The following is a 25,622-nucleotide window of genomic DNA, read 5'->3' on the forward strand; positions in this document are numbered from 1 at the left end:
GAAAAGCTACAGGAGAGAAGGAGGCAATGAAGTCCATGGAAGAGACTGAATGTCATTTAAGTGATAAGGAAGGCTATTCAGATATCTTAGGACAAAGAGACCAATGCAAATTGATAAAGTAGTCATTCTTTGTGACTTCTTGAATTGATGGAGCTGGAAAAAAAATACAATAAAACCTCCACTACCTTCCCAGGCCATAGCAGAAAGCCAGATCAAAGTGAAGCAGCTGGAACTTGAACCGATGCCTGTATTGGATGCCAGCACTACAGGCAGCAGCCCCACCCGCTATGCCACAGTGCCAGCCCCTCAAAATGTATACAGAGAAGACCAGTGACATTTACTTACAGTTACTTTCCCATTTTCTTGATCTGTGAATTGTCAAAACAGGCAAATGTTGATGCTTATGTCACTCAGTGTAAGCTGGATTTTCCAAGTAGTTCATTATTAGCAGCATTATGCCAGGTGTCGTGCATGGCAATATTTTTTGTTTAAATATTTATTTGTTTGTTTGAAAGTGGCTGAGAGAGAGAGAAAGGAAAGAGACAGAAAATTTTCCATCCATTGGTTCACTCCCCAAATGGCTGCAACAGTCAGTGCTGGGCCAAGCCAAAACCGGGAGGCTGGAACTCTATTTGATGTCCCACAGGTGCGGCAGGGGTCCAAGCACTTGGGCCATCTTCTGCTGCCTTCCCAGGCACATTAGCAGGGAGCTGGATCTGAAGTGGAGCAGCTGGGACTCAAACCGACACTCATTTGGGATGCTGATGTCACAAGCAGCAGCGTAACCTGCTGGGCCACAGTGTCTGCCTCAATAAACTGTCTTTGTTTGCATGTAGATCTATGAGGAGAATCTGTAAGAATCAACAAAGATACTCCTGGAAGTAATAAGTGATGACAGAAAGGTTTCAATATACAAGGTTAATACGCAAAAGTCAATAACCTCACTATATACCAGCAAGAATAAGTTGGATTTGAAAGTAAAAATACAATATTATTTATGTGAACACCCACCCAAAATGTAATGTGGGATATAAATCTAACAAAATAAATTCAATACCTATATGAGAAATATTATAAAACTCCAATGAAAGAATTCAAAGAACTAAATGGAGAGATATTCTATGTTTATGGATAGGCTGATTCAATATTTTCAAGATGTCAGTTTTTCCTAAATTGATCTGTAGATTCAATACAATCCCAATGAAAATCCCAGTCAGTATCTTGTAGATAATGACAAAATGATTATAAAGATTTGTAAGAAGATGCAAAAGAACTAGAATAGCCAACGTAATACTGAAGTTGAAGTTGGAGAACTGACACTACCTGGCCTCAAAATAATGTGTAATACTGTAGCTTACAGTGAACCTAGAGTAATTGTGGTAGTGTGGTATTGGCAAAAGAATAGACAAATGGACAAAAGGAACAGAATAGAGAGCCCAGAAATAAACCCACCTAAATACAGCCAGTTGATCTCCAGTAAAAGAGCAGAGACAAGTCAGTGAAGAAAGGATGATCTTTTTGGGGCCTGTGCTATGGTGCAGTGGGTTAAAGCCTGGTCTGGATTGCTGGCATCCCATATGGTACCAGTTCGAGTCCTGGCTGCTCCACTTATGATCCAGCTCCCTGCTAATGTGCCTGGGAAAGCAGTAGAAGATGGTCCAAGTCCTTGGGCCCCTGCACCCATGTAAGAGACACAGAAGAAGCTACTGGCTCCTAGCTTTAGATTGGCCCAGCTCTGGTCCTTGTGACCATTTGTGTTTAGGTAGTGAACTGCCTAAGCGATCTTCTCTTTCAATGTTTGTATTATTAGACTGAGTCTGACATGGAGACTGCTTCTAGATATTTTTACTTAGCTTTCAAAAGTTCCCTGATTACCATATCATGTATTAGCAAAGGTACCTCAAAAAGTTCATGGAAAATTGGATTAAGACCTAAAATTTTGTAAGCCATATATAGTTTTCTCATAATACATAATTTCCATGAGATTTTTTTTTGAAAGGCAGAGTTACAGAAAGAGAAGGAGAGACAGAGACAATAAGATCTTCTATCTGCTGTTTCACTTTCCAAATGGTCGCAATGACTGAGGCTGGGCCAGGCCAAAGCCTAGAGTCTAGAACACCATCTGGGTCTTCCACGTGGGTGTAGGAGCCCAAGCACTTAGGCCATCCTCTGCTGCTTTCCCAGGTGCATTATCAGGGAGCTGGATCATAAAAGGAGCAGCCAGGACTCAAACTGGCCATGATATAGGCCCCTTTCAATGAACTTTCAAAACAACCCCCATACAATCATACACTACTGATCATGATATCCATGTTTTAATATCACACAGTATCCTAAAAGCAGAATATAGAGATGGGGACAGAAAGCTCCTGTAATAAGTCCCTGTTGGGGCCGGCACCGCGGCTCACTAGGCTAATCCTCTACCTTGCGGCGCCGGCACACCAGGTTCTAGTCCCGGTAGGGGCACCGGATTCTGTCCCGGTTGCCCCTCTTCCAGGCCAGCTCTCTGCTGTGGCCAGGGAGTGCAGTGGAGGATGGCCCAATTGCTTGGGCCCTGCACCCCATGGGAGACCAGGAGAAGTACCTGGCTCCTGCCATTGGATCAGCGTGGTGCGCCGGTGCAGCGCGCCGGCTGCAGCGGCCATTGGAGGGTGAACAAATGGCAAAGGAAGACCTCTCTCTGTGTCTCTCTCACTATCTACTCTGCCTGTCAAAAAAAAAAAAAAAAAAAAAAAAAAAAAAGTCCCTTTGGTCGAGGCCTATTTTTCAACTCAATATGAATTGTGAGTTGTAATGAAATGTGTCCAAACTAAAAAAAAAAAAAAAAAAAAAAAAAAAAAAAGAATAAGAATACACTAGAAAGTGTTCACATCAGAGGGCCTTGCAACAGTAAGGGTCAGTCCTGTCTTAGCAAACCTTGTTTTAGTTTAGCAAACTTTGGTTAGTGCCTGTCAGCTCCCAGATCCATCCAGCAGTCTTCTACTCTACTCAGCAAGGCAAGTGGAGGCTGCCCTTCCCAGTCTCCCCTGTCAGCTGCAATCAGCCCAGTACTTTTAAGCACATGCAAGCAGGAGGTGGCACAGCTGCAGCACAGGAGGAAGGCAGAAGAGGAGGTATTCCCCTCAGCTCTTTCTGCTCTAGCTGCCTCTCTAGTAACAGTTGTATCTCTACTCTCTCTCTGGCAGCTACTCTGTTTTCATAGTTTACTGGGAGATCTTGGTCTCTGGGTTCTGCTAATTCTTCCTCATCTCTTGGTTTCCCCAGCCTAGGGGCCAACAGTGACTTCTCACTACTATTTTTTTCTTTTTTATATTGTATTGATTTATTTGAAAGGTGGAGTTACAAAGAGGCAGAGGCAGAGAGAGAGAGAAAGAGAGAGAGGTCTTTCATCCGCTGATTTCACTCCCCAAATGGTTGCATGGGCTGGAGCTGGGACCAATCCAAAGCTAGAAGCCAGGAGCTTCTTCCTGGTCTCCCAACCAAGTACAGGGACTCAAGGACTTGGGCCATCCTTTGTTGCTTTCCCAGGCACCTTAGCAGGGAGCTAGGTCAGAAGTAGAGCAGCCAGGACTCGAACCCACGCTCATATAGAATGCCGGCTCTGGAGCCAGTGTCTTGCTCTACCTTTTAGGCCACAGCACCAGCCTCATTTACCTAGTTCTTTGTGTTGTGTCTTGTCTCCTTCATCATCTATATAACCAGTCCCCTGAATTAAATTCCTCTGTTTTTCTGGTTGGCCCCTTATGATTCATCATATAAGTAAGTATGTCCATACTGGGCCAAGGTATATATAAGACATTTCTCACTGTGAGTAGCTGTTAAAATAGTTTGAAAGTTATAGTGTGTGAAAGCAAATTTGAGGGGCCGGTGCTGTGGTGCAGTGGGTTAATGCCCTGGCCTGAAGCGCCGGCATCCCATATGAGCACGGGTTCGAGACCCTGCTGCTCCTTTTCCAATCCAGCTCTCTGCTCTGGCCTGGGAAAGCAGTAGAAGATGGCCCAGGTCCTTGGGCCCTGCACTCGCATGGGAGACCTGGAAGAAGCTCCTGGCCCCTGGTTTCAGATCGGCACAGCTCCGGCCGTTGCTGCCAACTGGGGAGTGAACCAGCGGATGGAAGACCTCTCTCTCTCTGCCTCTCCTCTCTCTGTGTAACTCTGACTTTCAAATAAAAATAAATAAAAGAAATTTGGTACCATGCAGCAGTAGGTTCTGGGCCTATTTCTCCACTTGGGCATTGACAGCTTTCAGTGACCTGCAAAACACAATCCTGGAGGTTTATTATTGCTTTTTCTCTTTTTTTTTTTTTTTAAGGGAAACAGTGTGGTATAGTACAAAGTGTACTGACTGGGACAAAGGAGAGCATGATTTTAATCTGGTAGTGGTCACTGGCAACCCATTCAACCACGTGTTCTAATATAGTATGCTTATTTTGTGTATAGACTAGAGGTTCTGAGATTGATGTATATATATAATATCGGCATATATTATATATACCAATATTGTAATATATTTATATATATATTAATTTTTATACATTTATTTTCATTTTGTTTGAAAGGCAGAGAGAGAGACACACAGAAGGAAGGGGAACTTCCATCAGCTCCTGAAATGTCAATGACAGCTGGGGCTTTACCAGGTGAAAGCCAGGGACCCAGTACTCAATCTAGGTCTCCCAAGAGGGCAGGGACCCAAGTGGTTGAGCCATCATCTGCTGCCTCCCAAGGTGTTCTCTACTAGCAGAAAGCTGGGCTAGGAGCAGAGCTGCACTTGAACTCAGGCACTGCACTATGGGAGGTAGGCATCCCAAGTGGTGTCTTTTTTTAATATTTATTTATTTATTTGAGAGGTAGAGTTACAAACGGAGAGAAGGAGCGACAGAAAGGTCTCCCATCTGCTGGTTCACTCCCCAGAAGGCTAAGGCTGGAGCTGGGCAAATCTGAAGCCAGGAACCAGGAGTTTCTTCTGGGTTTCCCATGTGGGTGCAGGTGCCCAAGCACGTGGGCCATCTTCCACTGCTTTCCCAGGCCATTAGCACAGAGCTAGATCAAAGGAGGAGTAGCTGGGACACGAACTGGTGCCCGTAACAGATGCCAGCACTGCAAGTGGAGGCTTAATCTACTACACCACAGGGAAGGCCCCTCAAATGGTGTCTTAACCAGTACATTTATTTTAAACCTGTAACTATTATAAGAACTTACAGTGTTAACCATTAAATGTTACCTATTTATGTAGAATTTGTGATAGCTTAAAGGTACATGATAATAGCATTTGAAGGCTTTGTGAAAAGAATAGTCATCTATCTAGATCATCAAATTATCCTCAATTAATTAGTAGATATTTATTATGTTAGCATTAGACATAATAATAGCTCAGCACTCTGATCTTAAGGCCTTGAGAAAATAATGGACATTTATATAGGGTGTGGAAACTGCAGAATATCAGGTAATGGTGGTTACAGTTAGTACTGTCAGTTGACAAATCACAACATAAAATTGAGGTATTACATGAAGACAAATGCTCCAATAGGTGGGTATATTTTTAAGTAGTTTAATAAAAAAATACTTCAAATGTGAGGTAGTGACCTCTTTAAGATTCAGAGAAACCCCCAAATCCCAAGTCCTGAGTATGCAACAATGACAGCAACAACCAAATGCTGCATGTTATGATGTCTTTTCTCTTGTTTTTCCCACTTTAAAAAAAATGTATTACAAAAAGGCCCCAAAGAGTCTTCATAATAGTAAAATTCCAACAGATATCACAGGGTCTCTGCTAAGATAAGCAATTGAATATGCACAATTCCAGACCAAATGTGAGCTTTTCCTTTATGCCCACCACTCATTGAAGTCCCTGTCTGTTCAGCTGAGTTTATCTGAAAGGGAGATAAAAGCTTCCTGCCTAGCATTAAACCCTGCCCCATGCAGAATCCAGATGCTTTCAAGCCTTTCCCTAAACTCCTTCTTCTTGTTTTATATATTCATCACTTTCTGGCTGGAATCACCATTGAAGACTAAAATAAAGCCATATTGTTGTGGAATGTATTTTATCTCCACCTGTGGAGAGACCCCCCACCCCACCCCAGCCTCACGAAGCAGACTATTTATCTCTATTTTTTTAAAGAGTCATCTAGAGCACGTTCAGCAGTTGTTTCTGTTTTCATGTACTCCTGGCTTGTTTTCTGCTCGTCTCTGGAATTTACATGGAACTTCAAGTGTAGAAAGAGACCTGAAAGAAGACAATAGTAAATTGTGCTTTTGTGCATTGAACTTGAAGTGATGGAACTCAAGCTGAGCTGAGAAGGGGTCACACACTAAGGACAGGCAAGGGGTTCTAACTGAACACAGAAGTCCAATAACAGCTGTAAGTGGTCAGAAAGTAAAATAGGGCAATGAAATCTCGCACAATAGCTGGGAGTTGGTGCACAGATTTGGTTGAGGGGCTTGGAGGCAGGCTACAGTGTCACATAGCCACAGAAACCTGTTATCTTAAGAGAAGACAGTACTCAAAGGGTAGCAGGCTCCACAGCCTGCCACATGAAAGCTACAGTATTTTAACAATGTATGACAAAATAGTTCTGGAACCTGAATTCATATTCTGATTTCTAATATACAACTGCCCAAAGATGGGGCAAAGCCTCAGAGATACGCTGATGACAACACCTATAAAATCCTTTTTTGTCTAATCAACAACATACTGCAGAGTAATATTGAAAAAATCCTTCAGAATGAAATTAGCTGAGAAAACCCATCTCTGGAGATAAATGAAGTTTTCCTTTGGGAAGTTAGAATGTATTTTAATTATCTACAGAAACATTAACTTCTATAGGTTTTTCTAAGGGTAGACATGTTTGGATATATAAAATGTGCACATTCTGTTTTATGAAAGCCATGCAGAGGATTAATTTCTTATCAGAAAATTATCCAAGGTCATCGATGCTGCTGATACTGTGTGTCAGGAATTCTTATCCCCTTTGGGGAAGATCTCCTTGAGAAGCTGATGAAAATATATGGACTCTGTCTGCAGAAAGTACACATTAACATGATGGTAGGATTTGGAACACAGTCATGGGGCATTTGTGATGCTCCAAAGATCATTTCTATTCCACCTTTACCAACCCCCCCTCAATGGATTACGAGCCTTGTACTCATGACAGATTATTGAGCATTTTGACACGAGCAAAACAGATCACCCTGAGTCTGTGGGTCTACTGAGCTGAGATAAAAATTCTGACTCCATCATCTAGCCATCTTCAACTTGTTTGATCATGTTCCCCTTAGAGTTAAAAAAAAAAAAGGTGGGGGAAGGAGAGAGCATGATTTATGTATATTTATAATACATGCAGTCAAGTGCATTATAAAGCACACACAAAATAGAAATTATGAAAGAATACGATGAGGACCATAGAAAAATTTTGATTGTCTAAATACTAATCGTGATATATCATACTATCTATAGCTATTATCTCAGGCAAAATATATGCTTAGGTCAGAATTCATCATTCATGATACTTAATATAAATCCAAATTTCAAACATTCTTAGATAATTGTGGATTTTTGACCTATTTCTTGTTGGAGCTAATTAGCCAGCATTGTTTTGCTTCTCAATCGGGCTGGCCAAAAAGTTCTTCGAGGTTAGAGTGCCAAATTTGATTGTGATTTTCAGCTGTGCTGACATTATCAGTATTATCTTTTGATTTCTTAACAGGAATTTTTTAAGCCAGTCGCTTGCCAAATAAGAGTGTTGATTGGTTAAAACTAGCCAGAATAACCTATACTTGTGTGAATTCATTTAACGGGAAACCTGTAAACATGAAGCGATGTCCATGGCTGGTGATGTCAATGCCAATGCGAGAACCAAAGGGGGCGCTGGTGTTGCCCTCCGCCTGTGGAGCTCCTCCTCCCCTAGTGTTCCTTGGGTACAATAAATGGCACTTAGGGACTGTGTAAAGGCTCTAGGGCCAATGAACATAAGAAATATATTTAAAACTCATTTTTTGGTCATTGCATCGTTGATATTTTAATTATTAAAGGGAAGAAAATAGAGTTTCTAATGTTCTCATATCACAGTGAATTGTCTTGCTAACTCCACCTTGGAGACCCCTGCTTCAGGCAGATCACTTACTGCCTCTCAGTTATCTTATCTGTAAAATGGGGATGATGTCACGTGTTTCATAGGGTTAAACAGATTAAACAACACATCTGTAAAGGTGTTTGTACAACTTCTGACATATGATTTAAAGCAGAAATAAAAGAAAATAGCTATCATAATTATTACTACTCTATTAAACAGTTTTCAAGTATGCTCTCAAATTATTCCCATCCTTAAAACAAATAGGGACTGGCATTTGGCATAATGGTTAAGAGGCCACGTGGGGTGCCCACATGCCCTTATCATAGTGCATGGGTTCTAGTCCTGGCTATGCTGATTGACTGCAGCTTCCTGCTAAGCATCACCCTGCAAGGTGGCAACTGATCAAGTGGTTGGGTCCTTGCCACCCATAGGGAAGACCTGGATTGAATTCCTAGCTTCAGGTTTCAGCCCTGGTCATTTTAGGCATTTGGGGAATGAACTAACATGTGGAAAATCTCTGTGCCTGTCTCTGTCTCTTTCTCCCTGCCTTTTGAGAAAATGAAATCATTAAATTTAAACAAACCCCTTGTCAATGTTTTTATATGATTTCAGGAGCTATAGCTTCTCCTCACTTTCTTCCCTCCCCAAAGCAAAACAAAATAAAAACCAAAAACATTTTCTAAGCCCCTTTGGCTTGCAAAATAACATAAAGATTCTGAACACTCAGTGATCATGGGCATTAACATGATAATTACTAAGTGATGGCCTGCTAAATTCCCTGTCACATAATTTTATTATCTATCTCTCCCTTTCATTCAACAAAGTTTTTTTTTTTCTTAAAAAAAAAAGCAACAACATATAATGTGCTAAGCATCTAGCTAATTGCTGAGGTTTCAAAGATGAATTGAACTTGTTCTACACCCTCCAGGCACTAACCATCTAATGGAGGAAACCAAACAAATAATCGCATCAAAGTGATAAGTGCTATAATAGAGGTACACATCGGTTGCTATGGGAGCAGAGTAGGACAAGAAGCTTCCCCAGCCTGGGGAGGGCAGTGAGGACCACTGGGAGACTGAGGGGTCATAGTTCAGGATGTGTGTTAGGGACCTGCATTTTGCTCAGAGGGAAGTGCGATGTACTTCAAAAAGTTCATGGAAAGTGGAATTAAAAGATAAGTCTCGGTGGAAAAATGTTGAAATCCAAGCATCATATTTTTTATAGTGCACATTTTCTATGAACTTACAAAAGACCTCTAACACACAGATTTCAACATTTTTTGCATGAAAATAAACTTATCTATTAATTCCATATTTCCGCAAACTTTTTCAAGCCCCCTTATATGTCCCCTTAGGAATCCACAGGTTTCCCCTTCCCAGAGCGTGGGGATTTTGAAGGTGTCAACACATCTGGTAGAGATCTGTCTGCACGGCCGTGGCAGATTCGTTAAGATGTCTGAAGTGTCTCCCACACTGGATGGGGAACAGACGAAGGGTTTTAAGCTAGAGAATGGTGAGATCACAGAGAGAACTGGGTTAGTATGTTGGAGGAACGGTTATGGAGAGGCAGAAGTCTACTGAGAGTGCTCACTGGAAAAAGACAGGAGTGCTTATTTCTGTAATAAATTTATTTGCTAATTCTAAACTCTTCACTAAATTCAGTGTCAGCTGATTCAACTTGTCACAGTTTAGTTGCCATTACTGAAGACGTAGTATCCATTCCCTAAATGGTCTTACCTGCTGCTATTGGAAACTCTGGCAACATTTCCGTCATCCTTCACAGTTAGTCTACTGAGACCAGTCCCTTCCTCAGTTTGGGCCTGGCCTTTTTCTTGATAAGCGTATTGCAATTAGCTATCAGATCCAGTAGCTGTTCAGAATGTCAACCAAAGCAGACTTATGTAACAAGTGAATGTGGCCACGCAGACATGCAAAAATGACTTCTAACCCTTGATGCCAAACCAGAAAGAGAAAAGCGAGTTCGGAGAACACATTATGACTCACCAAAGTCGACAAAGAAGAGACACCACGCCACCACAAATGCCTCATGTCAATGTGGCATCCTGTGCAGCTCTCCTGGAGCCCTTTTAGCCTCCAACCAGATTTGCTTTGTGATTTTCTGCAAAACACAAGAACACATCAATTGTTCAGTTTTGCCTGACCTCAGGGATGCAGCTTAAGCTCTGTGTCCTGCAATCTTCTCTCTCCCAAGCCAATGATGTGGCCTTTTCATTTCTCCTGAGTTTAGGTCTGGTGGTGTACAATTCCTACTCACTGAACTGCAAGCTGCAAACAAGAGGATTCCTCATAGGAAAGACCTGAAGGAAGAAAGTGAGGCGCTCTTAGAGCGGCATGAGGGGAAAGGGAGATGCAATATCTCTATTGAATAATCTCTGCTCCCAGTGATGGATTTTATTTTTCAGTTCCCACAGTTGTACATATAATGCATAGATACCAACTGCTCCAAGTACTGCATCAGGGTTTTGTGAGCCGGAGAAAGTACACGTGGAACAGAGGGAATGTGTTCTGCTTTGCTTTCCCACTAACAAAATGCCAGAAGGGATGGCCCCTGCTTTCCCCAGTGTCTTCCTGAGACCACTGTTCTCTTAGAAATGTGCTATGGCAGTGGAAGCAGAAACTTAAGGGGGTCCAGGGTACTTACTTGCAAGGGGATAACTCATCAGTTGCTGAAAACTGGTGTATGAGGTTGGCATGACTGAGAACTCATTTAGGCCCTAAAAAACTAACACCTGCCACGACTTAATGTAGTCAGCACTGCCATTAGGTTCAAGTTCTTTATTGTAGACACCTGCGTTACCAGGCGACGTGATTAGTTGCAACTTATTAGGTGGTTAGAAATGAGTGTTTATGGTATACATTTACTATACTATTAATTTTGTTTTCGATTTCTCACTGTAGGGGAGAGTTTCCCAGTCAAGGGTGGTACTGGCATACCCTCTGGCAGAAAAACAAGTTCTTACACACATTCTTCAGGGCATACTCTCTTCTGCTTCTCTCAGATGTGCTCCCTTTTGTTGTCTTGAGGTTCACTTGAGGATAGACAGAAAATGAAGAGGCCCAAGTTAACATGCAAGTAACAGGAACTCAGAAAGCCACAGGGTGGGTGACCACCCCCTCCCCTGGCCTCGGGAAACATAGCTGCCCTCACAGACGCTGCTTCAGGACCCATGGCCCCGAGAGGCCAACGGTTCCTGTCCCTTGATGGCCACCTGCAGCATTTGGTCTTCTTCCCACTGCCCCTGGTCCACAAGTCGTGCAGCCTGTAGTCGTAAGCCTCCAAGAATGGCATTTCAGACCCGCTTGCTCAACTGGAGTCAATTTTGCAATAGTAAAATGGTCTTAAAATAGGATTTTACTCTAGGGGAAAAATCCTCCACCAAATAGTCACAGTGCACTTTGAATGACTAATTTAAGCCATTACATTACAAAATAAGGGATAAATCAGGCTTTTCATAACACCACGGCATAGGAACAGTTTTAATTTTAAGAGTCAAGCACCTACATTAATCTGAGTCTAAAAGAATAGGCCCCTGATTTAAAATCTCCTAACATTCTTTCACACTTCATAAAACTAAAAATAAAATTGTCTCACCAAACACGGGCCTATTGGGTCCGGCCAAAATACTGTATTTTAAGGAAAACTGGAGCAAGAGGTCTCAAAACCGTGATGAGCCAGCAGATTGCAGTCTGTTGCCTTAATTGGTCTTAAATGTGTGGTGGGAGAAGAGAGACTATGGTTCGGTTTGCAGAGAATATGAGAGATTTATTCCCCTCCTTAAATCAAAAGCAGATTCCACGCCTCCCCCTAGCCCTCCGCCCCGCCGTCCCCCACGGGGTGGTGTGTCCCCACTTTGGGGTGTATTTTACTGGAAGCTGACAGGTGAGGCGAGGGTGAGTGCTGCCTAGCCCGCGGAGCCAACGCTGGGGCGAGAGCGGGCTTATTCACCGGGAAGGCGCTCAGCCTCTCAGCTGTTTCTCCCTCGCTGGCATTTGGAACTTGGTAGTCCTTTAGAGGGACAGATTTGGCAGGAATGCGCTTGGTACCCGCCTCCCTTTATGGGGAGGGAGCAGATTTGTTTTTAATTGCTATAACACCACCTTTATTTATTTAATGTAAAATAAAACTGACCCTTTTATGACCTTTGATGTGGTCTTTGATGTTGTATATTTTAAATAGCACACTTCCAAGTGCGGGTCTGTTGTTGTGAATCAGCAGTCTGCAGCCTGTTTTTTTTTTAAACTTTTATTTAATGAATATAAATTTCCAAAGTACAGTTTATGGATTACAATGGCTCCCCCCTCCCCCATAACTGGGGAAGGAGCAGATTTATAATGACAGCTCACCCTTTATGGGAGGGGGGGCTGGGGTCGAAAAAGTTTCAGCCAGCTCCACCATGTCCGTCTCTTCCATGGTCAACATTGTGCCACCGACAGCTCTGGTGCCCCTCGGGGCCTCCCTGCTTCCCCTCCCGCTCCTCTGCAGGCTCGCTCTGGCAGGCGGAGGCACAGTTAAATTCCAGCACCTTCTCCACGGACGGCCCCAACTACTACGCGCTATTACTACGGCTCGCTCTCCCTTTCGCTTCCCCAGCCTCCCCGGAGGAGCCCCGCAGCACCCCTCCGAGAGGCTGGGCCAAGCTGGGCGAGCCCGCACCGGGCTCCAGCAGGGTTCGGGGCGCTCGGCGTCCTGCGCCAGGTCCTCCGCTCCAGGCACAAGCCCGGCCCGCGAGCCGGCGCCTCGCCGACACACACACACACACACACACACACGCACGCACGGATCCACGCATACAGTAGAGCTGTCTCGCTGCACATTCTTGCACACCGCCCCCTGCTCCCCCCACCGCGCTCCCGGAGTCGCTGAGCGGGCCGAGTGACAGGCGCGTCCCGCCAACCCGCGCCCGGCCGGGCAGGGAGGAGCGGCGCGCGGGGCCAACTGCGGCGCGTCTTCCGGCGCCCGTGGAGGCGGCGAGGGTGGGCCGCGGGGCGGAGCCCGAGTTTAGGAAGAGGAGGGGACGGCTGTCATCAATGAAGTCATATTCATAATCTAGTCCTCTCTCCCTGTGTTTCTGTACTCTGGGTGACTCAGAGAGGGAAGAGATTCAGCCGGCACACTCCTCGCGAGCAAGGTAAATAGAACTTACAACTCCCGTCTCCTCCTCCTCCTCCCTCCGGCCTCCCGGCCGCCGCCGCGCGCGAACCCCTCCGGCACCGCGCCGCCCTCCCCGGCGACTATTCATTATTACCCTAATTATTATTTATTGTGCATGCACGGAGACCAAAACAAACAGGCGGGCCAACCGCCGCAACACACACAAAAAAGCCCGCCTCTTCTCCCCCGCGGGCCTCAGGTGGAAGGCTCGGACGCCAGCTCCCGGGGCGGCTGTGGAAGAGACCAGAAAGTTTCGGCCGAACCTTGCCGTTCTAATAATAACCGTCGTAATGACTGCTTCAGGGGGGCGAGCGGGGCGGAAATCGCAACAGATCACAGCCTTGACCCTGGGTCTGGAGCCAGGGATGCGCTGCCAACTCAAGGTTGCAACACACACGCACACGCACGCACTCGGCCAGGTTGCGGTTCCACCATCCCCTGAAACGTCGGGTGGCGGGGGCTGGGTGGGTGGGTGGTTTGGGGCGGGAGGAGGTGCGACCCTGCATCCCGAGCCGTCTTCCCCGGAAGAGTTGGAAGGGGGACGGGAAAGGAGGGCGGAGGAGCCCGGGCGGGCGGCCGGGGAGCCGAGGAACGCGGCCGCCGCTCGCTTCCCGGGGAATGTTTAAAGGGCTGCGGCTGCGGCGCCGCGAGGGGGGATCGCGCGGAGGAGGCTGCGGCCGCGGCCGCGGCCGCGGGGTTGGTGCGTGCGGCTCGGAGGTGTCACCTCCACTCTCCGCGTCCCCTCGGGCGGGGATGGGGACGCTGACCGTTCAGCAGGCCTTGAGGCAAAGGCGCCGTCCGGAGGGCTTGCACTCGAGGTGCCGCGGGCGTCCTGCCCCCTGGGTACCTGACAGCAGCGCGGGCTCGGGTGCTAAAGTTCGGGTGTCCGGCCCCGGGGCCGCCTGGGCTGGGCGGGCGAGAGGAGGCACCGAAGAAGGAGATCGGAGGTGCCTGCCGGGCTCTGCAACCCTGCCCCCCCCCCCCGTCCGCCACCCCCACGGGTCTGTTTTCTTTTTGCTCGGCGGCTTCCCCGGGGCTGGCGCTGCGGGAGCCGCGGCCGCGGGGGCGCCGGTGCTCGTCCGGGTCCTAGGGGCGCGCTGGGATCCGGGAGAGCCGCGGCGGCTCCGGGCCGGGAAGGCCGTGATCCGGATAATCCTCTCTGCCTGACTGTCACAAACAGGACCCGCGCGCACCCGGGCAGCGGCGGTGGCGTTCGCCAGGAAAGGGGAAGGGCTGCGGTGGGAAGGGAATGGAGGGGGGTGGGTGACGAGGGCGGGAGGCGGGGAGACCCGGGGAGAGCCTCCTCCCAAGGATGACACGCACCCCTTCCTTCTCGCTCCCTGCGTGCGAGTTTGCCTTGTTCCCATCCCAACCTGGGTCACCCCGCGCCTCTGCGCGGCTCCTCCACCCGGCCGTCTTCCCTCCTCCCGTCTGCGTTGCAAAACACGGCCGTGCCATCTGCAAAGGTGTCGCGATGCACTTCCCCAAATAACCAGTCCGGAGCGCCAGCCCCCAGGCGCCTTTCGGCCCCAGGGCGCACGCCAAGCAGTGCCTCGGATGCCCGGCTCCAGGCCTCGCCTCCCGGCCGCAGTCGCGCGGCGCGGGGCGGGGCGGGGCGCAGCAGTGCGGGCTCCGGGGGAGACCCGCGCCTCGGCCGGGGCACTCGCGCCGGTTTCCGGTACACGCGGGGAGATCGCCTCCTGCCAGTGTCTGCGCGCTCGCCCCCGCCGCCGCCGCCGCCGCCGCTCGCCTGGATTGCATTATTATTTTTATCCGGGTTGCCGCTCGCTGCGGATGGTGGTGAGCGCGGGGCTTGGCCAGGCTGCTCGCGGGGTGTGGGGGAGGAGGGAAGTTGGACGTGGATCAGGAAGGAAAAAAAAAAGTTTGGCGGGGCTGTGAGTGGGGAGGAGGGCTGGGAGGGGGCGGCGAGCTCCCGCGGCTGGGGCCCGGCGCGAGTGTGTGTGAGTGTGAGTGAGTGAGTGTGTGTGTGTGTTGTGAGCGCCGGGCAGCGCGTCGGGAGCTGCGGCGCGCTCCCCCGGAGCCCGAGGAGGACCAGCGAGGGCCGGTGGCCAGGGCTGGTGGGGGCGGCGTGTTCGAGTGGTTGGGAGTGTGTGTGCGCGCGCGAGCGGCGGAGAATCAGGAAGTCACAGCAGCGAAGCGCACACAGACATGTTTGATCGCCGTGACATGACGCGCGCGAGGGAGGAAGCGGCGGCGGCGGCGGCGGGGGCCGGGCCGCGGGCTCGGGCGCCGGCCTAGGGCTGCGGCTCGGAGGACTCGCTCCCCGCCGCGCTGCGCGCTGCCTCCCCACGCTCCACCGGCGCTGAGCCCCTTTTGTGTTCCGCGTCCCCCAGGTAAGGAGCCTGCGTCGCGGCCGCCGCGGTGTCCCGAGCTTTCCAGCTCTTTGCCTGCCAGCCCCCCTCGGGTCTCCGGTCTCGGCTTTCCTGCGAAGTCGGGCGGGCGGGGGAAACGGGTCCTCCGATCGCTGGCGTGGAAAACTTTCCAGTCGGAGGCACCGTGCACGGGGGGAACCGAAGGCCTCGGCGGCCACTGTCGCTTGTCAGGTCCTCGCCCAGGTCCGAGGAGTGTGAGTCGCTGTTGCAGATTCAAACTTCGGGCCTAAACGTGCCTCCAACTCTCGCAGGATTTACGCCGGCAATAAAATAAGGACCCAGAGCTGTCCGCTTGCTCTTGCCGGGCATTTGGGTCTTGTAAGGCGGGGAGGGAGGCTTGGGAGTCGGGGGTTGTCGGGGGTGTCGTGCAGAATCTCCTTATTCCGTGCCTGCACCGGGTGTTATGTAATGTTAGTAGCACATGGGTGCACAGCCCGGGAGCTGGGCTGCTCCCCTCCTTTGTTTATGTAACTTTTGGGAGAGTTTTCCAAGGTTGACGCCTTTTGTCCCTCTTCCCTAACCCTTGGAGGTTGGTGCTTTTGGAAAGAGCGCGGCGACCGGAGTTAGTGATTTTTTATTTATTTATCTTGATTGATTGATTGATTTTTGGAGAGGTGTCACCATTGTCTCCTTTCTGATCCTTAGGGAGGCGTGTATTCCTTTGTATGTGCCCTGTTAGAGCAGAGGAGAGCGTTAAGGAAGGCGTTGGTTTACTGCGTTGGGTGGTTCTTCATAACCTCTCCTACACTACAGTGAAATCTCAGACTTCCAGTCCAAAGGACTTAGAGCTGACACCTGGTGAGGGTGCCTGGCTTGTGTGAGCAGCAAGATCTGTGCTTGTGGGTTGATGAGCAGACAGTTCCTGTTCAACCACCGCAGGCTCAGAAAGCCCACAGCCGGGTGTGCAGGTACACTTCGGTGTCACGTTCAAATGTTGGCAGTAAGATCTCCCACCATTTATTCCCCAGACTGGGCGACTCCCCCGAAGCCTAGTGACCAGCTCCACGTGGTAGGCTTCCAGGTTTCCCCCAGCAGGCTGGTGAAGTGCTCAGAGGTGTGGCAGGGTTGAATCCCAGTTGGTGCATTGTCATGCAAATGGAGACACACTTTTTCTTTTCCGAATCTGTTTGCCCTTTTATGCTCCCCTGCTCCTGTGTTTTTTTCTTCTTCTTCTTTTGCCTTTTCTGATAGGCTGCCTTATAACTCACACCTTTGCTTCTAAGAAAAGGGTATTTGGAAACACCTGTTAGGTCCACAAGTTATTTATTAAAGAAGTCTAAGGAAAAAAAAAAAAAACCAGCTAGCTCGTGTGTCCATCTGTGCCTTGCTGGAGGCTTTATGGGGAGATGTGTGTTGGTAAAGAAGAAATGAGGGTCTGGGGCTGGAGGCCTGGGTGGCCTAGCGAGGAGGGCCTCCTTCCTTGCAGTTCCACCAGTCACATCCCAGCAGCGGCACTCGCTGCCCTGTGGTCGATCACAGAAAATACTCACCGCGAGAGCGTGTTCAAAGCAGCCTCAGATCTTTTCTTTTGTGCGCTTTAAAAGTGGGTTTTGAGCACTTCTCATCAAGTTTCTTAGAAAGTGCTTTGACCAACACCTGAGGCTTAGAATTGGCAAAAAAAAAAAAAAAAAAAAGAGAGAGAGAGAGAAAGAAAAGAAAAAGTACCTCTGTTTGTGTAATATTGTTAATGCTTGAATTGTGTTGGAAGGCTTTCTGACGGTGCCACTAGCAAGGAACACTTGTGCAGATAATTATTTGAAACTCTCATTTTTGTTTATGGGGAAGTCATTCTACATGCCGGAGTCAAAGCACATGCCCTTCTTTCTTTTCCAGAAGGTGATTGTGTGATCCGTTGCAGAACTGTGATATTTTGACATTGCATTTTAAGGGCTTATTGTGTACTGGAGCAAGCCATGAGAAAGAAACTTCCACGAATTCTCTAAGTGGTGCCGTCCTCCAGTGTTTCCATGGGGTGTTTTCCTCTTTAAGAAGGCTTCCTTTGTACACAAGGCCTTTGTCAGAGTCCCCTAGGTCAGCAGGTTTTTGATACTCCAGAGAAGTGAGACAGGGTGACCTGCTGGCCTGAGGACAGCTGAGTGGTCACTGCCCAGAGGCCAAGGACTCCTTTCCAGCCTTAGCCCGCGCAGGGAGGGAGTGTTCCTGGGACCTGACTTCACCACCACATTTGACTGTTTCTGGTCTAGATGATTAAGGTATGCAATTAGTAGGTTAGCACGAGGGACCTTAGAAAACCCCACACCAGCCCCATTTCTCCTCAGGAGCATTTCTGGTGCCCAGATGAGAAAACTCCCCTGATAGGAGAAAGGCACGCCTGAGAGCTACTTCTGCTTCTTCTTGTGTAAGGATTATCTTCTAAGTTGTCCCTTCTTCTTAAACTTGTGCTTGAGAGGTTTATTTTGGGGATGGGGGAGGGAGCAGGACGAGCCACTGAATTTTCCATCATCTCCGGAAGAGGTCTTATGGATTTAGCTCATTAACAAACTGTGGGCCAATCCCGAAGTAGTTGGCCATAGGAAACGCTGATGGTGGTGTTACTGGGTAGAGTACTCCAGAAGGCCAAGGCCAAGATTGTTTCTGTGTAGAGACCTGGCGATCTTGTACCTACCAGAGGGCAAAGGAGTCTAAAGATCTCTCTGCTCTCCTGCAATCCTGGTGGAAGATAATGTTTACTTGCCTAGGAGATTTATCACCAATTAAATGGCATCTTGCAACCTGGTTCAAAAAGCTTTAGTGCTGTATTACCGTTTACTATGATTTTACTGTTCCTCATGTTTATGTAACATTTTTTCCTGGGAAATGTTTAGGGTACGTTAAGTAGAGTTTTTAAGTAGTAAAAGTTTTAAAGATACAGTTAAAACTACTTGAATAATTATACCTTAGCAAAGCATATAATAGAGCCGATGAAATTAAGGAGATAAGTGGCTGGGACTTTTGAATGTTGGTTGTAAACACCTCGTTAATCACTCGTTTGGAATCTTGATTTGGATATGGAATCGGACATTTTTGGTTTCTGACAGTAGTGGTACCCTTTTGGACTTCTGGCTTTATAGTACCTTATTATGTAACTGAAACCTTGTATGAACCTGATATTTTATTGCATATATAAGACTTTTAGGACATTCACACATTTAGTCAAGCTACATGCCTATATAATTTAAAACATTTAGAAACATCACAACATTCTGTTGTATTTTAGGTTGACAAGTCTTATACCAGTATATGACCTACATCTGGGCAAGTAAGTACTGTTTTAGAAACTTATCAGAAACTGACCTATTTTCAGTAAGGGCTGGCCTTTTTGTAAATTGATGAATGGAATTCACCCAGATATTGAAATAGATTTTAAAGTTTTGAATCCTTTATATGTCATTAGGACTCCCTCTTTTTTAGAATCTGAGTTCAGAATTTGGGAGGTAGCCCCTGGTGTTTATAATTAAGAGTGAGATGCCTCGTGGTACACCCACATCCTGTGTTGGAGTGCCTGGATTCAGGTCCCTGCTCTGCCTCCCATCAAATCTCCTGCTAATGGGCAAGTACGTGGGTCCCAGCCATTCACACAAAGAGACGAGGATAGACGTCTTGGCTTCTGGCTTGGGCCTGGCCCAGCCCTGGCCATTGTAGGCATTTGGGAAGTGACTCAGTAGACGGGGGCTCTTGCGGCCTGTTACTCTCTCTGCCTCTCAGATAAAAAAAAAATTAAATATCATCTTTAAATTGCTGAATTTCTTTCTATTAAAAATTGGGGATTTTAAATTCTGTAAAAGTGCAAAAAAATATCTTTTAGCCATAAAGGGCTGTAACCTGTTGGTTTGCAGGTTATCCAAGGGCAAATTCCATGAGATGACATTTAGACTTTTGCATGTTTCTTGTTTAGGACCATGCCTTTCTTGACCTACTTGCTGTGGTGTATTCCTGTTTCTGCAGTCCCACTGAGAGATGAGTCATCCCGCCTGGGGCTTGAATGTCCACGAGGAAAGCCCTCTCCCATCCTTCTCCCTACACTTTTTTGAACTGGGCACCTAAATAGCTTTGCAAATATTTGCACCTATTATGTGGTTTGCTGTTGTGCTATGCTAAAAAAGCCATCAAGCAAAGTCCAAAATTCTGCAAAAAAAAAAAAAAAATACTATGTGATTGAGAATTTATGTATTTTTCAAGACTGTACTGGAATCCTTAACCATACAAATAGCCTAAAGAATGTACTGGAACATTCAAACATACAAATAACAAATGGTAAGTTGCACAGGCCATGTGATACAGAGAGGTCACAGTGAGCTTCCTTGAGTTGATGGGGTAGATACAGTCTTTGAGGTGGGGTAGGGTTGCAGTAGGAGGAGGGCGGGCGTGGAGTGATGGGTGCTGATGGCCCCAGATGAGATGAAGTCCTAAGATCACAGGGAGCAACCCTGAGGAAGTTGTGAGAAGACCAGCATACCTGTTTTGACCTGGTTGCCTGGGGCCAGAGGTTCCAGTTGAGGAGAATTTTCAGAAGATAAAGTCAGAGAGGTAGAAAGACTTGACTTCCGGGCGAAAGCCATGCATATTTTATCTAATGTCTATTGGAAGCTTGTCTCTTAGAAGTTGTGAGCTAGGGAATTCATGAGCTAACCCATAGTTTAGATTAGTCTGGTAAATTGTGTATGCAAGTCCAGGGTGGGAGCTGAAGCTGTGGCAGGATCCTGGCCATAATGCACGTTTCTATACAGAAGCTCACAAGGTTCTTTGTTTTATTTGATCCATATAAAAATTGAGGTTATCACTGGCCGTTATGCCTGTTTTTGTAGGTGAGGAACTTGAAACTCAAAGTGATTGAATGACCCTTTTATGAGAGGCTTGTAAATGACTAGTGTCTTTTTTATAAATTTTAAATTTTTTGAAGATTTATTTATTTGAAAGAGTTACAGAGAGAGAGGGAGAGAAAGAGAGAGATCTTCCATCTACTAGTTCAATTCCCAAATGGCTGAAACAACTGGGGCTGTACCAGGCCAAAGGCAGGAGCCAAAAACTCCATCCAAATCTCCCATGTGGGTGTAGGGGCCCAAGCACTTGGCCATCATCTGCTGCCATCCCAGGTGCATTAGCGGGGACTGGGATTGGAAGTGCAGCAGCTGGAACTTGAGCTGGCACTCATATGAGATGCTGGCTTGGCGGGTGACACACAGCTCAGTCCTTTGCACCATGATGTGGGCCCCTATTGTCTGTTTTGGTTACAGTGGGCTTGAAGGGTCAGTGTTGAATTTTATTGCTACTATGACAATCAGGGCAAGTTGGGTATCTTAAAGATTGCCCATTGGGGCCAGCACTGTCGCGTAGTGGGTTGAACCTTTGCCTGCAGTGCTGGCTGCTCCACTTCTAATCCAGCTCCCTGCCAATGTCCTGGGAGGGCAGCAGAGGATGGCCCAAGAGCTTGGACGCCTGCACCTACGTGGGAGACCTGGAAGAAGCTCCTGGCTCCTGGCTTTGGATCAGCCCAGCTCCAGCCTTTGCTGCCATTTGGGGAGTGAACCAGCAGATGGAAGATCTCTGAGTCTCTGTCTTTCTCTCTCTGTAACTTAAGAAGCCCATCATATTACTTCGATTCACTCAGCATGTAATGATTCAGTTTATTGCTAAGAAAAAGTGTGCTGTTACATCCAGAAGGCTTTATTTTAGTTAAAAAAGTATTTAATTGTTATCTGAGAGTCACAGAGAGACAGACCCAACTCCCACCTGCTGGTTCATTCCTCAAGTGTCCACAGTGGCCTGGAGCATAGGCCCAAAGCAGGGATCCAGGAACACCAAGCAGGTGTCCCATGAGGATGGTGAGGACCCGGGGCGCTGAGCCATCTCCTGCTGCCTCCCAGGGTCTGCACTGCATGAAGCTGGAATCAGGACCCAGAGCCAGGGATGGAACCGAGGCACTCTGATAGGGCACTTGGGTGCACCAAGCAGCCTCGTACCATGAGGCCAACCCCCACCCCAACAGCCAGAACTTTTAGAACTTTCAGACTCTGCTTCTATATGATATCAGGATCTTGATGTACCGTAGCTCACAGGAAAGGAAGAGGCTGTCTTGAGTCCTATCAGCAGCTCAGATGAGGTTGCCCTGTAAGAACGCTAAGGTAACCTGGAGCGCACAGGTGTAGGTGGACGCGTGGGGCGTTGCCACGAGTTGCCGTGGTTCGGGCTGCCATGTTTCACAACTAGCTTTTATTGGTTTGGTTTGCTGACTTGTTTTGACTAATTGCCTAGCAGTCTAGGTTCAACCGAGTTTGAGAAGTGCTAGTTACCTGTGATGGTTGCTGCTGATTATCTTTGGAACTACCAAGGTGTGCGAGTCCTGAGTGAGGCTTTGCTGTGGGTCTTGGTTGAGGGCCGCAGGTGCTTTACAAGTGTGGTTTTATAGCCATTCTGTCTTTTGGGGACCACCGCGCTCCTCACTGAGTGCTCACTGAAGGGTCTCAGAGGTCCCCACCGCGCAGGTGGGAGCTCCTGGTATCTCTGGGGTGGGGTGGGGGTAGGGGTAACACTGAAGAGCCAGAGTCCTGTGGAGATAGTGCTGGGGACTCAGGGACACAAATTTGCTGCCACGTGTGTGTTGTCACCTTCTGGTTTGCACCGAGCTGCCTCAGAGCCTCATGTCCCCAGGCCGTTTACTTAAAGTAAGGGCAGCCGCTTAGGCCCACCTCCTTTCTGTCTCTGATTGAAAGATGAAGCAGGGTTCACAGGAGCCCCGCGAACAAAGTTTTAATCCAGCACCTTTTTCAAGAGACCTACGTGGCTCTGAAACGGATGGTCAGCTTGCATGAACAGTGGTGAGACAATGGAGGAAAGGCTGTCCGGGCTTTGCTTGGTTGCAAGATGGCAATCAGGAGGTGAGAGCCAGGGCGAGTCTTCTCCGTGGCACGAATCCTACTGGGCACAGTTTACAGTTGCATGTCCCAGACGAAGAAGCAGCGCGGGCCGTGGTCATGTTTCACCACCTCTCAGGCAACCCTGGCCCCCAAGCAGGAGCCCTCCAGAAGGTTTATTTCCTTTCTCTGTGGGGCTGTTCTCCTTGCCCACTCCCCGTTCCCCCAGTGTCCCGGTTCCGGACAGCTTGTTACCTCTTGTGGGTGACCTGTCCATTTATTGAGAAAGCTACGGGGAAAACTTAAGCAGCAGCCCCTCAGGTCTGGGGCGATGTTCTGAATCAGCCCACAGACATGAAAGGAACTCTTATCTCACCTATCTCCCCAGCCTTAGCGTTCGCTCCCCTGCAGGAGCCAGACAACCTGAAACAGGCAAGGTTATTCTTAGGGACTGGGCTGCTCCTGGTTTTTATTCCTGGTCTTCAGCCTGGGCCTCTGAATCCCCCTGTGAAAAGTGAGGCTGGAGGTCTGAGCTTCCCGACCCCGTGTGGGGAAGAGCCGGGGAAGGTGAGTGCTGGGCCTGGACGGGCTTCCCCGCATTCTCCCTGTGGCCAGAAAACTTTCTTGGGCTTTCCACGGAGTCTGCTCTGAAAGGCTGGCCGCCTCCTTGGTGCTTGCCCTCATTCCAGCCTCCCTCCACCCGTCTAAGCTGGAAGGGGCCCCTGCCGCCCTGTGACTGTCGGGCCTCTTCCTTCTTCCCCTTCCTGTGTCCTAGCATCTTCTGCCTTTTGTCCCTTGTCGCTGTTTATGCCACAGTCTTGTTTCCCCATCGGACTTGCAGAGTCCGGCGGTGAGCCCTCTGGTCATTTGTGTCTGCCTTACGTGTTACGTGCCTCCCGCCCAGTGGACACTCGGCAGGGTTGGGACTGAGTAAGTGCCGTGTCCTCCAGGGGTCTGATGAAACATCCTTCTCCCTGGGATTCGCCCTACTTCTCCAGCTCGTGGTCAAGTCTTACGTTCTCACACCCAAATCTCAGTCTTTGCAGAGCACCTCTCCCGTGGTTTCCAACTGCACTCCTTTGCACCCCTGCGCCTTGCTCTCCATCCCCCCATGGAAGGCCAGCTGTTGGGCGCAGCAGTTCAGGGTTGAGCTGGGAATCCAGACAAAGCATTCTATTTGGGGTCTCTATTCTGGTACAGTCCTGACTTTGGGAAAGCCACATTGTCCCTTCCTGCCTTCCTGCCCTTGTCCCTCATCCTTACAGTGGGACGTGTGACAAAATGTCTCTTTGATTCGAGTCCCTGGAATTATTCTGTGGGCAGGTGTGTGCGTGTTACTGCACACGTGTGGGGGTCTTCGTGATCTCTGTTGATTGCAATTAGACAGGGAGGCCTGGGTTTTGTCATGGTTGCCATGGTTGGAGTGGTGACCCTTAAAATTCCATGAAGTTGAACTCCTTTTAATATGCAGATGGGTGTGCTAAGCTTTTCAGCGAAGAGAAGCTGAGGCAGGGTGAGGGTGGTGTGTGGAGTTGTGGGAAGCTGTGGTGGGGGGATTATTTTTGAAAACACACACTCCCTGTTTCTAAAGGCAGGAACACAAGGGCATGAAGAAGACTGTGTGTACTGCAGAAAAATTCTTGCCAAGGAACACAGAGACCTGGCCCTCAGGGAATCCTGGGCTTAGGTAGAGGGACACTTCCTGGGGGATGAGAGGGGAGCCTCAGCCTGTGGGTTTGGGCGGTGGCTGTGCCCTCTGCCCCCTCTTCCCCCAGGCACATTTTCTACATTAGGTGAGTAATGGTGGGACAGGTTGTTCTTTCCTATAACAATGTAAACCTCCCTCCCCACACAAAGTAAAAATAGACTGTGAATGCCATCCCATGGACAGACCTGCTGCAGCCCCATCCAGGTTATGCGGCCCCTCCTCCCGCTCCCCTACTGTGCCTGCCACCACCACCCCTACCCCATCTGCCTTTCCTCATTAGTGCTCTAGGGAAGAAAGAAAGGGCAAGGATTCCTAGGGCTCTCGGCCTGGTTGGTTGAGGAGGGAGTTGAATGGGCCAGTCTTGGACATTAAACCTTAACCATGCTTGGTTAGTCACGGCCTGCTCCTCTGCCTGAGACTTGCACCTCTTTGTCATTTGTCACCCCAAGTGTTTCCTTATACCCTGAGCAAGTTTTATCATATACTTGAACTGCAAATAAAGTTGCCACCAGAAATGAAGAGGAGGAGTAAGAGGCCAAGGCTACAGGCCTCACTGTTGTGTAGGGATCCTCCTCTTGTGTTGACTTGGGTCATGGTTGCCAGGAACAGATCCTGCAACAGTCCTGATTGTTCTATTCTGTTTTCTTTCCCCCCTCCCTCTCTCCCTCCTTCCCTCCCTTCCTTCCTTCCTTTCTTTGATTTATTTTAATTGGAAGGCAGAGAGAGAGAGAGCAAGCGAGCGAGCGAGTGCTCTTCCATCTTCTAGTTCACTCCCCAACTGTTTGCAATAACCAGATCTGGGCCAGCCTGGAGTCAGGAGCCAGGAACTCCCTCTGGGTCTCCCTTATGGGTGTCAGAGACCCAAGGACTTGGGCCATCTTCCACTGCTTTCCCAGGTGCATTTGCAGGGAGGTGGGTCAGAAGCTGAGCAGCTGGGACTGGAACCAGCACTCTGACAGGGTGCGTGCAGCAGCTTAGCCTGCTCGTGGGCCCCTGACATCTCTAGTTTGCTATGGAAGTCCATCAGTGAACTCTTCCAGACGCATGCAGCATGGGAGATGGGACTCGAATCTGGGTAGGTAGGTGGAAGGGACTGTTGGGATACTGCCTTCCTGAATCTATAGGAAGCGGAGGCTCCAGAGAAAAGCAGTTTTCCCAGAGTCCCAGCATCGATGGCATGCATCCCTCACATCAGAACTCAGGTCCCGGACTCTCAGTTATGAGGGTCCAGAGCCCTATCAGTCATTAACTGTGTAGCACAGGGCCAGTTTCCTCATTTGATGAACAGTACTGTTTCTCTCAGCCATACACATTCATTAAAACCATGCATCTGAGAGCTCTCATTAAATACTTTCTTATGTAACACGTTCCTATATTAACGTTCCACTTACATGCCTGTAATTTTCCATCTCCCTTGTAGTAGGATTTCC

General features: G+C 48.4%; 2 protein-coding genes across 32 annotated transcripts in view; one reads left to right on the top strand and one right to left on the bottom strand.

Annotated features, from left to right (window-relative positions):
- Positions 1 to 625: 625 nt before the first annotated feature.
- LOC138844198 (uncharacterized) lies at positions 626 to 15,001 on the bottom strand. 22 transcript variants are annotated; one of them, XM_089316536.1, is made up of 4 exons: positions 10,730 to 10,917; positions 10,343 to 10,385; positions 10,072 to 10,186; positions 626 to 851 (listed from the first exon to the last, which is right to left on the bottom strand). In XM_089316536.1, exons 1-4 carry the CDS (start codon positions 10,779 to 10,781, stop codon positions 768 to 770), a joined length of 294 nt encoding a protein of 97 aa, XP_089172662.1. In that variant the 5' UTR covers positions 10,782 to 10,917; the 3' UTR covers positions 626 to 767. The 22 variants fall into 22 exon arrangements, 9 of the variants coding, with proteins under 9 accessions (XP_089172662.1, XP_089172651.1, XP_089172636.1 ...); XR_016223393.1 differs by lacking the exons at positions 10,343 to 10,385; positions 10,730 to 10,917 and adding exons at positions 11,049 to 11,117; positions 11,681 to 11,818 and having other exon boundaries at positions 713 to 851; XM_089316525.1 differs by lacking the exons at positions 10,343 to 10,385; positions 10,730 to 10,917 and adding exons at positions 11,053 to 11,117; positions 14,614 to 15,001 and having other exon boundaries at positions 713 to 851.
- SMARCA2 (SWI/SNF related BAF chromatin remodeling complex subunit ATPase 2) overlaps positions 13,065 to 25,622 on the top strand; it is a 202,724-nt gene continuing 190,166 nt past the window's right edge. For 2 of the 10 annotated variants that reach the window (XM_070051403.2, XM_089316470.1), the window contains exon 1: positions 15,178 to 15,594. The gene's annotated coding sequence lies outside the window, so the exon portion shown is untranslated. Of the gene's footprint in view, positions 13,218 to 14,736; positions 15,041 to 15,177; positions 15,595 to 17,909; positions 17,993 to 18,850; positions 18,893 to 19,528; positions 19,888 to 25,622 lie in introns of those variants that run through there. The other 8 variants (XM_070051411.2, XM_070051410.2, XM_089316463.1 and 5 more) reach the window with 8 other exon arrangements.

The sequence above is a fragment of the Oryctolagus cuniculus genome, chromosome 1 (genome assembly GCF_051225735.1).
Source record: "Oryctolagus cuniculus isolate XC-2025 breed Fujian yellow rabbit chromosome 1, ASM5122573v1, whole genome shotgun sequence".
NCBI classification, from domain to species: domain Eukaryota; kingdom Metazoa; phylum Chordata; class Mammalia; order Lagomorpha; family Leporidae; genus Oryctolagus; species Oryctolagus cuniculus.